The 17,500-nt window shown below is 39.1% G+C and overlaps 1 protein-coding gene across 2 annotated transcripts in view; it reads right to left on the reverse strand.

The window, feature by feature from the left end:
- Positions 1–13,722, reverse strand: part of MYOM2 (myomesin 2) — a 79,495-nt gene extending 65,773 nt beyond the window's left edge. The window contains exons 1-7 of one of the 2 annotated variants that reach the window (XM_075414714.1): positions 13,635–13,722; positions 8,419–8,498; positions 5,609–5,742; positions 4,456–4,575; positions 2,644–2,782; positions 2,296–2,453; positions 1,332–1,424 (exon numbers count right to left, since the gene is read on the reverse strand). In XM_075414714.1, coding sequence (XP_075270829.1) covers positions 1,332–1,424; positions 2,296–2,453; positions 2,644–2,782; positions 4,456–4,575; positions 5,609–5,715 — 617 coding nt within the window. In that variant the 5' untranslated portion in view covers positions 5,716–5,742; positions 8,419–8,498; positions 13,635–13,722. Of the gene's footprint in view, positions 1–1,331; positions 1,425–2,295; positions 2,454–2,643; positions 2,783–4,455; positions 4,576–5,608; positions 5,746–8,418; positions 8,499–13,634 lie in introns of both variants that reach the window. The other variant, XM_075414713.1, reaches the window with a different exon arrangement.
- Positions 13,723–17,500: the final 3,778 nt, after the last annotated feature.

Raw genomic sequence — 17,500 nt, forward strand, 5'->3', positions numbered from 1 at the left:
GATTCATCTCCTGACTGTCACTCACATACATCCAGACAAAGGAGAGATTTTTCCATTTTCCCTGCTGCAAGGGAGAGGATTGCAGGAGGACAACCTGTTTTTATCTTTTAACCTCCTGCTCTCATCCCCAAAAGTAATGTTGGTGGGAAGAATCAGCTGTGTTGAGACATCTCACAGTTACAGAGAGCAGTCAATAAGTTATCCATGGCCTAGGGGCAGAAGACTATGAGTATCTTAGAAGTACTCATAAGTACTACTACTCCTTGAGAAGCATCTCTTAGGAAGCAACAACATCGCGATTCTTTCTGCCAGCTTTTGTACAGGGATATGTTTCTCCCATCCTGAACCCTGAAAAGGTGGAATGTTGGGCTAGACTTTGCTGTAGGATGACAAAGACAAGTAGTCCTTCCCAAAAGCAGAAGAAATTATGTGCTTATTTTCTGTACTAATGGCACAAGGCAGTGCTCAGGGCTGCTTCCACTGCTGACAGATGGAGACAGAGTAGAGGATAAAATGTTTGGCTAGCCAAGTGTTAGCCACTAATATTCCAGCTGTTCGAGCACAGTTGATGCTCATGTTCTGGAGAAATTAAAAAAGGGCTTTTGTGTCTCTTCTCTAGATACTAATTTTCTTTTTAAATATCACAGTCATGTCCTCATTTTTCTTTGGGTTTTTACATCTTTTTAAAAAGCTTGTTCGAAGTCACATGTAACATGCAATATTTCAAATGTTTAGGACATCATGGGATAAGTTTTGGGAAGATGTTCTACTCAGGTTTTTTCTATACCACAAGGTGAACATAACTTTGAAAAATAGAATTAATTAAATTAGAATCTTTTTTTAAAGAAAAAAAGAAAAATCTACACTTCCTTACTTTCCAGAGAACAAAAAAATGGAGATCAAGTAGTAAACAGAACCTAACATATAATAAAACAAATAGTGATGACTGGGTATTCTTGCCCTGACCAGCTAAATATTTGCTTACCTTAAAAAGTTTCATCATGGCAAGAACAGAAAATAGACAAGTTTCCACTTTGTATGCTGAGAATATAAGATTCTAATAAAATAGGAACTACCATTCTTTCAGCTACCTACCTTTTCCATCTTCTTGTAGACTGCTGGACCTAAATAATAGAAATATCTAATTTTTCATTTCATTTTCCAATATTCAGCTACTTAGTGAAACTTCTCTAGGCTAAATGAGTACCAACAGAGAAGTGTGCTGAATTTAACAACCCTCTTGCAACCTTTGTGTGAATTTTTAATTGTGTTTGATATAAAATACTTCACGCAGAGAATAAAAAACTGTTGTATTCCCCAGAATAATCTACCTGTTTATATGCAACACATGTACTCCATATTTACTTTCAATTCTGTACTTTGCTGGATCGCTTGCAGGGGTAATCAATTCCTCATTTTTGTACCTGCCAATCAAGAAAAAAATGAAGTCCTTAACAGCAGCTACTACTCACTGCATTAATTTAGCAGATTTTTACATCCAGGTATCATTTACTGTCATCGGAGCTCTTTCTAAATTTCTCTGCTTGCATAGAGTATTTTCCTGTACGTATAGATAGATACACACTGGACAATGACAGCAAAGGAGAACCATGATTGCAGCAAGAAAGAGGAAAGGGAAGATGTGCACCCAAACCAGAAGAGCAGGCAATGAAGCAGAGAGAAGATGGCATGTGATTTGAACTTTCCAGGCCTGTAGCCCTGACACAAGGTGGGAAGCAAATTTTGTCTTGGATCACAGTAAAGCACTTCGACTCGAACAAGGGAAACAGCAACAGGATTGTGCCTTGGATTCGATCTTGTCAGTCCAGCCTGGGGCTCTCACATATATGGGAGAGCACTTGTCTGGAGAGTAGGGCAGCTTCAGGGCTGTTACATTCATGTCCACCTCAAGAGGCTGACACAAACTGATCATGGATGCAGCCCACAACAAAAGTGCTGTGCAAGTTTACCCAGGCTTAGCTAGTAGCCTGTGAGCTCTGTGTGTTTTCCCATTTGCTACTTCATCATCAGGGAACTCAATGGCCAGAAAGAATGCCTTCCACAGTCTGACTTCTGAAATACTCAAGTTTGCTTCTTACACTGCACAGGGCTGTTCAGCAAGCTGTCCTCCCACTCCTTCCACTGTATCAACTGCTACCATCCAGCACATCTATGAGGATTATAAAGGGGGTTTAACAGAGCCATTATGTATGTGACACATCAGTTATGCCATCACTTCCAAATGAAAAAAGCTTAACAACATTTTTAGAGGGCTAGGAAAGGCCAGTCTCTTACCATTGTACATGAGGGGTGGGAAATCCTTGTACAGTGAAGCAAAGGCTCACAGACATCTTTTCCCAGACAGTGTGAGACCTCAGGCGCACTAGAATTTCAGGAGCTCGACTTATACTTTCCTCAACAGCATGTCTTTCCAGAGCCATGTTTTCTTCTACCTATTAAATACAGGAAAATAATAAAAGCGCTCAAAGAAAAGAAACATCTAGCACCAGACTCAAACAGGGTAAAAGATCTAATCATAAATCCACAACGTGTATACCACAAATGGTATTTGAAACACAGATCTAAATTTCAGTATATCTTGTAATTCTGCTTGGACAGGAACAAAGATGTTCAGCACTGTACCATCCTTTGTATAGCAAGTCTATCCAGATGTTCTCTAGCACGGTGCCTGGCTGTGTGAAGCTCTTTTTCCAAAGCAGACAGCTCACTGGCAAACCGAATCCTTTTCTCATCACTTGCATGAGACTTTTGTTCATGAGTCCTGTAAGACAAGAAAAAATATTAGGTGAGAGTAACTAACATGAAGCTTTAAGACTGTCACTCCTACACATTAGGCATCTGAGGGGTCTGAAACCATATCAGCAAGATGTAAAATCTATTTTAGGAATTATTCTTAGAGTCTACCTGCCTATTGTAATGAGCACGTGAAATGAATACAGATTTTCCTTAATTTTCTTTTGCCCTGTATATTTGTTTCCAGAGCTTCAGGTCTTGAAAGCTGGCATGTTCACGTTGACATGGTACCCCACAGTCTTAGTCCTCTGGTAATCGAGATCAAGAACCCGCCTGGCTTCCCTCCGGCCACTAATTTTCCTTCCCATGGACACAAGCAGGCAGAGGAGTGACAGCGTGTTCTGTGCCTGTTCACCCCCTGGTAAGAGCTGGGCCTTGCTTATGGTGTGCCCTTGGCTCTAGCACCTGAGAAACTCTGCAAGCTCCGTGGGCTATATTAGCTGATCTCCCCTGAAAGACACAGACCAAGGAGTTCACAAGGGTTTGAAGAACTGCTGCAAGCGAAAATGCTGTCCTTGGATAAGAGTGAGCAGGAAGTATTACAGAAACTAACAGGAAAAGACAACTTTTTGAGAAATTTGTGGGTTGTTCCCTGAAAATCTAACTACACAGAATTTTCAGGATTCCTAAGAAAACCCCAGCTCATAAAGGTTTTTAGGAGGAGCAAGGTCAAGCTCCTGTATTCATGCTGATTCAGTAAACAGCCTATGCTACTCTTTGCCTTGCCAACAGGACAATGGAAGGGAGCTGAATATCAGCAAGTCCTAACATGGCTATCATTACAAAATATGGCAAGACTCTTAAAGCATAATCCAACATGCCATGAAGCCAACAGGGAGACCTGCATGAAATTCAGTGAACAGCAGATCAAGACATCATTTGTCTGTTAAAAATACTTCTTCGTACCATTTCAATATACTTTAAATACCAGTCTTCTTCTGCCATGTATTTTTCCATATTGATGATAAAGTTTAAGACAGTTTTTAAAAAAATACATTAAAGTATACAAATTATTCTGATTTTTCTAGAACATTCTGCTTCTAGGATATGTATTTCAAAACAACCAAAGTACCAGAACCATATGGACGTATATGACTTTTTCAACACATTTTTTACCAGCAAGGTGGGATTCAATCTTGTACTGTAAATTCTCTATGTCTTTGGTGCTGTCACTGTAGAGCATGGCAGAGCAGAAACAGTAAAATTCACTAACAGGAATATTGTCATCAGCACATTTACTATAGGACTTCTTACCAAGGCTGTAACTGAGACATGACAGTAAGCCCTCTTGATAGTAAGGAAAGAAATCAAAATGTAGAAATTGATCCAAAACAGAAATTCAGGAATAGTGGAGTAGATCTGTTCAAAAATGAGTTTTGGATCCCAGGCAGATTGTAATTTATTTTGGTTTTAAAGCTGTTTTCAAGGGTCAGAGTGGGGATTAGGGGAACAACTCTGGGTTGAAATATGAGACTGAAAGTGACACTCAGTCATTTAGTATTCCAGCCAAAATAGATTAGTGAAGAACAGTGACAGAGAAGCCTCCAGTCTTGTCAATTCTGAAAAGGGCCCTGGCAAAAGAGCGATACTAAATGGGACCAGAGCCACTACACAGGTCAGATGGGACCAAAAGAGCTTTACCTTTTCCTGGATTCTTGTATCGCTTCATGAGCCAAGGTGCGTGCCCTCCTGGCACAGAGTCTACATGTCGTTTTTCCCAAGCCAGATGATTCATAATAAGAAGCCTGTCTGGAAGCAGCCCTTCAAATATAAAAGACATTGTTATAACTCAGCAATTCTGGTAAAACATGAACTCACAAAAGTCAAAGAAATTATTTCAAATGAGCTGAATGCCATGACTGAGCACTGTTTAGTGAGAAACCTAATTTGCATTCCTCCCTAACCGCACTAGGATGCTGATTCTTACGTGTCCTTCAAGGGATTAGTGCCCATCATCTGTCACTGGGGATCATTAGGCATTTTATTTCATTCAGTTCTATTAAATTTATACTTATCTCAGTCTCCAGTCATTCAAGTGCTATGACTGCACTTCACTGAACCATGAGGGTACCAGTCTGTTCAACACACAAATCACGCAGAATCCCTATAACATTCTGTACTTCTAAATATTCCTGCCTTTCTATACTTCACATAACCTTCTCCATAAACTCTCCCCTTTCATAAGAGAAACTGGACAATCTAGACAGCTAGCTAGGCTAGCCAGGTATCTTAATTACTGAAGAGGGAGGACAGTGATTCTTAGGCAACCAAGATTCAAAGCTCTAGGCCTTGAAGTACAAAGAATGTGTATCTTGTGGCTAAAATGTTGAGCTTTCACGAGAGGAGGTAAACCTTTATTTAATTTTAAAAAAAGGAAATTGAATGACAAAAACTATAATTATGAGTAGCCAGGAGAAAGAATATCCTCATGTAATAATAAGGAACAGGTAAAAAACTGCTTCTGTGATTTACAACTAATTTCACAGCAATTTTTCTTAAGTCAGAGTTTCAGTCGGAGCCTAAAAGGAAGAATTTCCAACCTAGAGGCAGTAGACAGGACAGATCCTGAGCTAAAAGCTCTGTGAAGGGGAGTTCCAATGTAGCGAATAAGTGTATCTATGCTGGTGGGAGACTATGGACAAGGAGCACTCCAAGGGAAGGAAGTGGAAAACTACCATTCTGAATACATCACAATTTTGGGAGGCAGAGGGAAGATAAATGTCTTAATTCTAAGAACTGATTACCCGAAATAGAAACCTCTCTATGTTCCGTATGCAAAATGCATGGCACTTACTTTCTTGCTGCATATTCCTCAAGTACGTATCTTGTTTGAATGTTGCGATAGGACTGATCAAAGTGCTTGTGCCTCCTCTGGTAAAACGGCACTGCTACTGACGACATACTTCAGGTTGTTACAATCAGTGATTCCTGCTGAGAGTGAAATCACATTTAGCCATATATTTCAGACACGTAGGTTTGTTATTTTTAAGTACGTACACGCATGTGTGTACATGTACAAATGCATAAAATTCCATCAATTTATGACAAATAGAGCCATCAATGATGGGTACTTCAGGCTGTATCTTATCAGACACACAGTGTGAGTTACGGAGTCATAGATGACAGAGCTAGAGGAGAATTTGTTGGATCATTTTTCACCTTCTTCACGGATGTCATTTAACACGTCCACAGAAATTTCCAGGGATGAAAATTTGACAGCTTTGGGAGCATTTTTAGGTGTTTTAGCTTTCTACTCTTCAAACCTTTTACTTTGTTCCTTGTTGTAATTTACATTCACTGTTTCTTGTCCAATTCACCATGACAATAAAAATGTACTCTGTTCACCCACTTTTGCAGGAGCATGTTGAAGATTTTGTTCACATCTGCTTTCAGCTCTCTCGTTTAAACTAAATAAAGCTGGTTCATCCAATCTTTTCTCATGGGTTACTTTTTCTAGACCTCCAGCCATTCTGGTCATCACCCTGTGGACTTTCTGTCAAAGCATGGCATAATTTGATCAGTATTTGGACAGAATGTTCTCAGAAACATTCAGGGAGCTCCCAGAAGCAGTGTGGTTGGGAAGAGCATGTTTCCCACTGAGTCAGAGTTAAGCAAACTCCCACCCATACTGTTAAATGAACCCGGAGGTGCCCACATCCCTTTTTGCTCATTAGAAATACAATAACTTCTTGCAAAAGTGGGGAATGTTAGAGGCCATGTCCCGAGCAGGTGACAGCTTGTATAACTACAATCTGTTGAATCAGTCTCATCTACAGTCTCGGCTGTATATGGGGCTCTTTACTCCCAGGCCACTTGGCCTAAATGATGGCAAGGGATTCCAGAGGGCAACTGAACAGCCAACTCAGTCCCTAAGAGGTGACTGCTCTTCAGTGACAAAGGAAGCAATTTCCCAGTACAAAGCCTGTAAGGCAGCTTGGGCCAAATCCTGAAGTTTTCAGTCAGGCAAATTCCTGCAATAACATTTAATTTCCTCCTGAAAGGTAAGGAGAGCATCCCCACTGCTATACTCCCTTGCAGGGCACAGCTGCATTCCAGAAGCTGTGGCACCACCAGAGGCATGGTCTGGGACCCACCTCGGGGCTATGCGTGGGAAGTGAAGCAGCACTAACTCATCCAGGGGCCATGTTAAGTGGGTGTCAGGGTCCTAGGGGCAGTAATGGACCTGACTGTCTCTGCACAGCCTCCTCCAGGGCTCCCCCCCACCCTGCCCAGGTCAACCCCCAAGACCATCAGCCCTGCCCCAGCAATGCTGCAGCAGGGCTGGTCTCCAGCTCCCCACAGCTCTGCCTTGCCCGGCCACAGGCCACGACAAGAAGAACCTGTCCATGACGGAAATCCTCAGACCCACACCAAAAGCCTGCATTTGTCATGGAAAGTCCTGTAAGTAGGCAGCCCCATGATGCATATAAAATGAAAGATCAAAGGGATTTCAATAAAAATCATATAAACTAATTCAGATAAAACTTGAGCTCCTCTTATTTAATTTCAAAGGCACTGGTACTGACCAGTTTTAGGTCGTGTTCTATCAAACACCTGGAGACGTGTTTTGGGGACAAAAATGAACAATACTCACGTTAAAATTCAGGCAATAACTGTTTCACAAAAAAAGTCATTTCTGGTAAAATGAGATCTAGTTCAAAAGTGAAGAAATTCAGTGACTACTTCATTGTCAATTTTCAAATTCCAAGTAATTTTTTTGGTTTCATTGATGTTTATATTGTGTGAAAAACACATGTAAACTAGGTACTTTAATAAAATATTGCTGAAAATAAGTATTTAAATGTTATTACTTATTATGAAAGCAATTATATTTTCTGTCACATAATAGAATGTTTATTAGTATCTCATGTTTTCAAAAATCATTTTGCAAAATCTCCACTTGAGAATGGGAAGCAATTATAAAATTGTTGAAAAATTACAGATATTGTCAAGACTTTTGCATGATTTTTTAAAGTGTGACTTAACTTTTTTACTAATTGTATTACTATCCAGATTGTATATGCAGAAGAAATAATTTTCTACATTACATTGCAGCAATTATTTTTTGAAAAAATGAGAGCTAGATTTCTTCTACAATATGTCATACTTTTAGAAAGAAGAATGTAAGATAATTCAATTAAAGACTGCCATTTTTAGTTTAGCAAGTCACTTCATTTTACATGTTTGCTTGGCAATTAAACCTGAACTGTATAAAATTAAACCAATTTCAATTAAAAAAACCCTGGTTTACAGGCTAAGGAATTGAACATCTAAACATGGTAAAATACTTGTAAATACCATATTTTCTGCATATAGTATTTACCAACAAAAGAAAATGCTAGCTATTGATTAAGTAGTGTAATAAATTCCAGCTGGGTCTAATTGTGAGTTTCAGATGTTCAAAAGCTGAGTCAGATGTCCCCAAGTCATGACATTCTCACATCAGCTAGTTTTACTTTTCCAAGCAAAAGCTCTCTGCAGAATAAGACAGTAGGTATCTATAATATCAGATACATCTTATTAAGAAAAATCATGAGACCTAAAGAGATGAGTTTTTACTAATTATCACCTGACAGCTGCGTCTTCTACATAATCTATAGTTACCTTTGCAATTCTTTTTCAAAAGGTATGAGAATGACAAGTCACACGCTCAGGAGCAAGAGCTTTAGGCAAAATAACAGATGCTGTAAGACAAAAATAAAACAGGTTTACATTACTATGGGACAATAAAGAAATATATTAACATATTTCTAGAGAAATAAGAAAGCTAACATGACCCAAGTTGGTACAGCAGCATGCAGCACCTTGCAGAGATTCTAGCTTAGTTAAGTGCTCCCATGCAATGCTGAACTGACATGGACCTATTAACACATTGTCTTAGTTACATGAACACAGTTACACAGACCCATGAGCAGCCTTGGCTTCTCCTGGTTTTTGTATCTGTATGCGACATTATGCTATACCTGCAGACATCACATCAGGTTTTCTCCCTGCTCTCTGACTGTGTGACTATTGTGTATATGACATTTCACTTCCCCCTTAGTTCATACGTTAACTGAACAGTTAATGGTATAATGTTCCCTCTTTTCTATTTTTAATTACCCTTTCACTTACACGAAGGTGCCAAGGGCAAACCCATAGATTAAGCTGACTCAGCTGTTAAGAGCTGCTCATGTTTACATGTGGCCCAGTTAAATAATTCTGTGAATTTATCAACATGCAATTTATGTGTTGCTATATATCTAACTCCCACTGAGATCTGATGTATAAGAGTTGAAGAGTAATGCCCATGTATCTGCATGGATCACAGTCTGGGTTATTTTCATTTTTGAGATAGGAAAAAACATCATTTCCATTTACAGTTCAGCCTTTTCCACTAAATGTAAAATTTACATTTTAATTAGCCTATCTTCTTCTATTAGTTAGCACCAGGGTTTCTCAAAATTTGGGTTCAGATATTTTTCACTTTTACCCAAACACTCTTATAATAGAAACAAGCATAGCCATCCACTCCCAGCCTCCATGCAAGCAATTAACCAAGCTTGTTAGCAGCCAGACTCATTTTGCCTTCTGTTAACACAGAGGGGAGCTGCCTAGCAACAATTCCAAACGTAATAATCATCATCAGTTAATTACAATGATGCTGGCAGAATATGTATTTAACACTTAATAATGCTGCAAAGACTAGTATCTGAACAGCAAAATCACAGCCCCACTGTAAAACCAGCATCAGCAGAGTCTACAGAGCATGTAGACTATCTTGAGTTCATGATAAGAGAACTTTCTGTTGTCTGCCTAAGAACAATGTGTTCACTGTTTCCCCAGTTTTCCACTGATACACATTTATGTGAGATGTTGGAACTATATACTAATATTTAGTCAACATACCACATGTTAGATAACATGATATGCAGATGACAGTTTAGCCCCCATGAAGTTATCGATTCAGATGAACCAAGATTTCATTACCGGCAGTGGCTGGAGACTGAATTATACTGGCATGTCAATTGGTGGAACTGACCCAACAAGATGTAGGCAGTGGTCTGGCAGAGGCATTGGGGGAAAAAAAGAATTCCCAATGGGAAATTGGAAATTCAATAAAAACCATGCATAAATAGGCCAAGGGAAAGACAAAATAATTTTCTGGATTGTAACAAATCAAAAAGCAAATCTGAAGTTTTACTCACCAAGTTCTACACATAGGTGACTGCAAGAGTTACAGAGAACTTGCTGAAATGTATGGCCCACATATCAAATCAACTTTTGAACTTTGCCCACAGAGACCCTATTAACTTCCCTGGATTTCAAGAAAAAGATCTAGAGTTACAGGACAAGAAGGTCCTAAAACACTTAATCTCTCATCTGATCTTTACTTTTTTGGTGGAACACAGCACCATTGTACTCCTACTTTATTACTACTATTATTATTATTATTATTATTCCTGTTTATTTCTAGGACTGTAAATGCTGGGGACATCAGCAGGACCTAAACTGCAGTAACCCATGCTCTGTATGAACCATTCAGAAGACTGTTAGACCCAAATATAAATATTAAGTCAGCAAAAATGTCCTTTAAGTATGAATGACATAAACCACAAATCAATTCAACTGTTGAAATCAGTTCAAACAAATATACATTTTCACATGCTTAGTAGCATGTATATCACAATTTATACTTGGTCATGAGTAAAAGGCAGAGTTCCCAGGCCAGGATATGCATAGTTTCATGCCATAGTAATACTGATCTGAATAGAAAGCAATAATCTAAGACCACGTGACAAGGGGCCACATTCTTGAGCAGAGAAGCCAAGGGTCTGATATAGACATTGTCAGTTTGATAAGTGAGTTAATTTAAGATTTAAAGGACAGGCAGTAAATTCTACCATGGTCATTCACATAGCCTCAGAGAGCAGGCACACAACCAAATAAACTGATGGATGGGACTGACAAATGCCGTGGGAAGGAGAACATGGTTGTGCTCACCATAGATAGACAACTTGCATTCCTAGACTCAGGAGGCTCCTGTCATGAGCGAGGCACTATACAGCATGTACTTTCTCTGCCTGACCTGTCAATGTTATACCATGCAACATGCGCTTTCTCTGCTCGTCTCTGTTCTTGTCCATCTGCAGAAGTGCCAAAAATGATTTGCAGGTTCTTGCCTGCCCTCACGTACTCTATCCTCCTCATTCCGGCTGAAAGATCAGTACATCCTGCTCCTATGTGCATATCCTCATTCTTGATCTTTCTCTGTATCTCATCTTTCTTAAATATCATTGACCATTTGCATTGACTTGAGGGTTTGCCCTGTTTTTCTCATGTTGTATCATTGTTTCCTCTACCTGTCTATAGTTCTGCTTGCTGTTCTCCACATTGTTCAACATAAGAGTTTTTAGCAAGCCTTGTTTTACTAGCTCTTACTTCCATGGTACATTAAAGCCTATGATATTTAGCTGATAAAGTATATTTAATTCCATACTGCCTATATATCACAATGAAAGACAAAAGGGGAGAAAAAAGAGAACAAACCAAAACCACCTTCTAGTCACCAGTTGCTTCTAATGATCAGTTTAAAGAATCATCATATTGCCTCAGAAAACATGTGGTCTTTTCCAGATGGTAATATCAATCCTGTAGCAATTGCAATACATGCTAACATAAGAACATTTTCCCCTGGGAAACTAACTTTGGTGGAAATCTTGTAAAACTAGCATGAATCATTATGCAGCTCATAGGCACTGCAGTCTAAACCAGAATGAGATGCAGAGGAACTGGTTACATTTTCCCCATTTTCGTACTAAGCTTTTTAAATGTTAATGTTCCTCTTCAGTCTTTTATCTCTGTCTGTATTTAGATCTTACACAGAGAATTATGTTCTGTGTATGAAAAAGGATGAACTGAAAAAAAACACACAATCTGCTGTCATTTGAAGATGTTTCTGTCTTTCCCATTGAAGTTTCTTTTCCTTTTGCATAATAAGAATTCAGTTTTAGCTTTCTGGCAACAGAATACAACTGCTTCTGAATGAAAAAAAACATGTTGAATTCCCATTTGCTTAAATCCTATGGAATTCCAGACATACTCAGCAAGCTTTGAGATCTTGTCTTTTCTTTTCTGACGTCTTTAGCTACATCATAGGTGGTCTTATGTTTAACTGGTCATAGCTCCTTTTTATAGGAATAGCATTATCCTAATTTCACAAATTGGTTTTAAACAGAAATTTTGTGGGCAACAGGTTCAATCTATCTGGTTCAAATCACCTCCAGAAGTACATGTATTACTCTTCTCATTAAACTTAAAAATGGAATTCTCTCATCAATTTATAGTCATCTGAATGTCCAGAAAAGCAACATTTTCAAGAAGCTGATGATGCTGTCCGTCATAGATGCCCCTATTCTTTATTAACACTTTCATATGTTTTGGACGAGTAGATTTTTAACATTTCACAACATCAAGTGATTCTGCTTGCAAAGACATTCAGGTAGATTAAGCAGTTTAAGAAATCATTTGGCTATAACACATGTATGATTAGGTATAATGCACACCTTGACCTTGTAATAGTCCCTGTATGATTTGCTTCACCATCTAGTCATAACAGTTAGCGCGGAGGCAACTTGGAATATAGCATGGGTGGTCATAGTCGTGGTCATAGCCACAACCCTTGATGGAGTTAACCACCAGCTTTGCTCTGTGGCAAGTAGGTAGCAGGCAGAACCATGGGTACCCTTTGCTTCACCAAGGTCATTGCTGTGGAGGGGAGTACCAGTTCCTGCATTGTTATGAGTCTAAAACCGTGTCATTTTGGCTTTTCTACAACATGATGGAAAGGAGTGGAAGCCTCCAGTCTGACTTCTCATGTCATATCCATGTTACAAGTCAAGCAGTATATAACCCAGAGAGAGTATTTATGTAGATGCTTTCTTATGAATTCACGCTCTTACACGACTGAGACTTAAAGGAGGCTGAATTTGTCCACATTGACTTGAAATATTGCCCTCCTTACATTCCAAATGCACAAAGACTCGCAACATGTTCCAACAAAGTTTTAAGATTTCCCTTCACTTGGCACTTGTACTACATCCTCTCAACTGGACAGCAAGGAATGTGAGACAGTGAGATGGTGAAAGGCAGTCACTTCCCATCATCCCAGCCTTCACTATCCTTCATTATGATAGTTTTATTGGCTCACACATATTATCAACACACAGGCACAGTTTCAAGATAATGAACATGATTTCCCAAGATTTTATCAGTGGTATTTAGCTGGAATTTTCATGTGGCACAGAACACATCACATAGCATAGAGCAATACAGACACCAGAAATGCATCTTCTGAAGACTTGCACTAAGTATGGCAGACAAAAAATAACAGTAGAAATTTTTGTCCTAGCTACCTCATATTGTTCAGCATGCCAGCTACTATAGGATTTTATGCTTAATTATTTATGCACACACTTCAGATAAATATTATTTTGTCCCTTTATACAGTATAAGCACACAAGAAAGTGGCATTGCCAATATATGTGCAATTGGAGAAGCATGCATATCAATAGAGCTATGGACTGGTATAATGTAGTTCTTCATATGTAGAAAGAAACAAAGAAAATGTAATACGCAATAAATTCAAACTGACTATGAACAGAATAAAACAATTCTACTTTTCTTTTTTGTTTGTCTTTTCATAAATTAATCTGTGTCTTGCTTATGGCTTTTTTGCCCTGAGAAATGTAAACTATTTTTACAGAAAAGCACCCAACTCCTTCCTACAGTCACTCCTATTTGTTCTGAACAAGAAAAACCTAGATCAAAAATGGACTTACCAAGGGATATAGAAAAATTGCAAAGCAGAGAGGAAGACCAGCCTTTCCCAGCTTAGCAAACTCTGGCTAAGGAAAACAAAAATAATTCCCCTCTGTAAAGGCTACTGCCCCTTCACTCCCATTTAAGGGCAGATGCAACGCTATATTTAGAACTAACCAAGTGATTATCCCAAAACTGAGGTCAGCCTAATAGGCAATAAGGGTGTGATATAAAGGCAGAAGAAAAGCCCTACTCTACATGCAGTTTTATATAGTATTTTAAAAATAGATAGACCTCATTCCTAAAAAAAAACAGTTGTTTATGTTAAAAGTGGGGTTTCTTAATTCAGCAACACCAAGCACATGGGGAACAGTTTAATGTCAGAAAACTGTTTAAACTTTTTATTTAGAAATTATTGAAGATTCAAAATAATCAGCAACTTAGAAGACCACTGAGAAGACGTAAACTGCAGAATCTTATTAGTAGAGACATGAGATCCCCTTGGTGCCTCAGGCTGAAAAATGAGCCTCCCCATCGCCTCCTTCAGAGCTCTCTGTATTTGAGAACATGGCTGCAATATGTTAAGACATAGCAACTGTATAAAAAGCCTGTTAACACAGATTTAATGAAAGACCAATTCCTACTCACTATTTCCATCTCCATAATGTCACCAGTCAACCACAGAGATTTCTCTGTATCTTGTAGACAAAATAGAAGGAATGAATACACGCAGAAACATATACAGGCAGAGGAAAAAACATAGCCAAAGCATTAGATTCTGTGAGACCCTGATGGTCCCTGATTACTACCAACTAAAATGGAGGTTTCATGCCTGCAGGGCTCCGAGATTTATATGCAGAAGCTCCAAGGCACCACTATGGTGGCTCTGACACATCCAGACGCGATGGAGTAGCAGTACTTGCTCTGCAGAGCTGGTGAGCGTGGGGTCAGTCACTCTGTCCCATTCTGGTGGTGTGCAACCCCGTAGAGATTTCTGCTGTGATGTGAGCTCATATGAGGGAAGGGAAGGGACTCGGACAAGGCTTTGTTATTCTGCTTGGAAATAAGGACAACACATCTAGGAAAACTCTGCAATGTGGCAGACCTAGTTACACCTCATGACCTGGCTCATAATGACTCATGCATCCAGTGAGTCAGCAACATACAATAAGTAAGGAATTAATTGATATTCAAAGTATTTGAAAATAACAAGATTTATCTTCAATTTCCATATATAAGATTTGGGTCAAGACCAAAACCACTAAGTGACAATTCAGATCTTTCAGTGCTTGGTATAAGAAACTTAGATACATGAACAATGCTCTTTTAAGTCATGTGTTCTTTTTATTCATATACATATGGGAAGCAGAGCAAGATGTGGAAAAGTCTTTAACCAATTGATTCTTACTGCATCCGCAGTATTCACTCAAGTTTCCTAAGTAGCTTTGGTAAGGATCTTTCCCACTTTCTTATCGTCTAGGACTACCATTTGCTTGACACAGACTTCTCCCTTCCTCCCATCGATCTTAAATTATAACTCACTCTGACAGAATTAGATCTACAGAGACAGACACAGTGGAATGAGTGTATATGCACTGAGCATAGACGTTGCTTCAGAGGCAGCTGTCGAAGTAATTAGCATGTAATAATCCAGAGCAAACCCATTTTACTTACACAGCTCCTTCGCTTCTCTCCTATTGCATTTTCCCGTGGGAGGTGCGAGGTTGGTTTTCAGGAAAACTTTAAAGTTCTCATTACTCTCTCTGCTTTTAATTTCTTGTTCTATATTTATTATCTTTAAAGAAATGGAGGAATGTACAGCCTGCTCTGTCTGCCTTTACACTTGAGCTCTCATCTATTTTAATTTCTTCCTTCAGAGTGTGGTTGGATGTCAGAGTGTGAAAGTGCATCCTGAGGGCTGTGGGGAACATGCCATAGGCAAGAACAAGCCATGCAGTGGGGCCAGCACTAGGTTGTCTCCAGGTAAGTCAATAAATAAATTCTCCTCTTCATAGCTATTCACAAAAGAGGACAGAACAGAAAACTGTGATATTGTGTCATTCAGTGGTGTTGAAATTTAGGCAGTAAAGCACCAAAAATTATCCAGCATTTTAATTGTAAAATAATTAACATTACATTCTCAAAAAAACTTCTTCCCTGACACTAAAGGCATCTTCTCCTGATCCCTCTTCTTCCCAAAGAGAAGTTCTTCCTTAAGAGGTGTTTTTTTTAAAGCAGAGATTTAGCAGGGTATCAAAAGGATGATTCAAGCACTTAGAACTCAGCATGTGCTAAAATCCTTTCGTGAATATGGTATTTTATAATTACCTCTTTATCTTATACCAGTCCCTTGATGTGGGTTGTTTTATTCATACAGGCTGAAGTAATAGCTCAGCTACTCCCATAAAGGGGAAGACCAAGACCTGAAATGGAGCTCAGAAAAAAAGATGCATTAGCTTTGTAGCTACTGGAAGAAACATCAAAACAGTAATGAAATGTAATGCTGTTCAAATGTTTTTAGCCTGTAAGAGTGCCTTAATAGTTGCTTTGTGCTTTTAGCTTCCTCCAGCCTCAGGTAAACCTAATGCATCTTTGCATGGCAGCTTCTAAAGTCTGACTTTGTTAATATTTTAGCCCTTGATTTCTTCAAATGCTTTTAGCATATTTCTAGTTTTATAAGAATTAAAAGATTGGTAGCAAGGATAGCAAGGAAGTTCCACATCTCTGCAGCAGTCCTAATTATTCACAGAGCCCTAAGGTAAGGTTTCTAAAGCCGCATTAGAATAATGGATACCATGCACTGGCGATCACAGGGTAGTCTCTTGGATTTCCTTCACAGCTAACCAGATCCTAGACTCTTCCTTGGCATTACAAATGAAACACAAAGCAATGCACACAAATTCAACCACATGAAAAATAAATCAGGCTCTTTCTACAGTTACTGTCTCTGGTCAGAAGCTCAGGATTATCAAGTAAGGGGTCCATATACATAGCAAATACAACGTATCTTATTCAAAAGAGAATACCACCACCTGAAAGACTTAATTAGAAAAAAAAATTTGGAGGCAGTGCTCCTGCTTATGAAGATCAGCTAACAAGAGAGCAGTAACAGACGCACTTGACTGCTGGCAGCACTGCAAATGTGCTCACGCAGCTGAGACAAATCTCCAGGGGAAAACACCCGTCTGCCTCTTTGAGGTGGGCAGAGAACAACCCCATCCCAGATCCTAAGAAACTTGAATACTTCTCTTTACCTCCTGCTTTCTGCGCATTTTCATTTTCTTTATGCAATTGATCTTCTTCTGCTAGAACCTTTTAGATTTCTTTTTTGGCACCCAACTTGCAAGTACTTTAAGTCTGACTACATGCAGCTGCACACAGCTGAAAGCTATAACTACTCTTCCCAGAAACGAAGACAGGCTGTGTGGAGACAAGACCATGGGAGAGCCAAGACATTTGGAGGAGGAGAAGGAGGACTCTTGCAACAAAGGCAAGGCTGTACAGCTCCCAGGAGAAAGGACAAGAGCAGCTGCAAAAAAACACTTGCTAGAAGCTGTTTTAAACAGCCAGATGTGGATTTTCAAGCAGTAGTTCAACAGAGGTAGAATAAACTTCATTCAGAACATCAGACACTTCCAGTACAAGCCTTTGAACAAACGCTCAAATACCTGAATATACAAAATGTTGGGTTTTTTTCCTCTGCAACATAAGATAAAGTGAATTGCCTGGTAAGTATCCTTATTTATATCTAAGAAGACAAACACACCACCGACTTACAGTGAGTCAATCATTTATAAGATATTTAAACTGTAATGTGCCACCCTGCTGTCCAAGGACCCACTCTGGAGCACATCAGAGTCAGTGGCAAGGTTTTACTGACTCAAGA

Source organism: Opisthocomus hoazin, chromosome 2 (genome assembly GCF_030867145.1).
Source record: "Opisthocomus hoazin isolate bOpiHoa1 chromosome 2, bOpiHoa1.hap1, whole genome shotgun sequence".
NCBI classification, from domain to species: Eukaryota; Metazoa; Chordata; class Aves; order Opisthocomiformes; family Opisthocomidae; genus Opisthocomus; species Opisthocomus hoazin.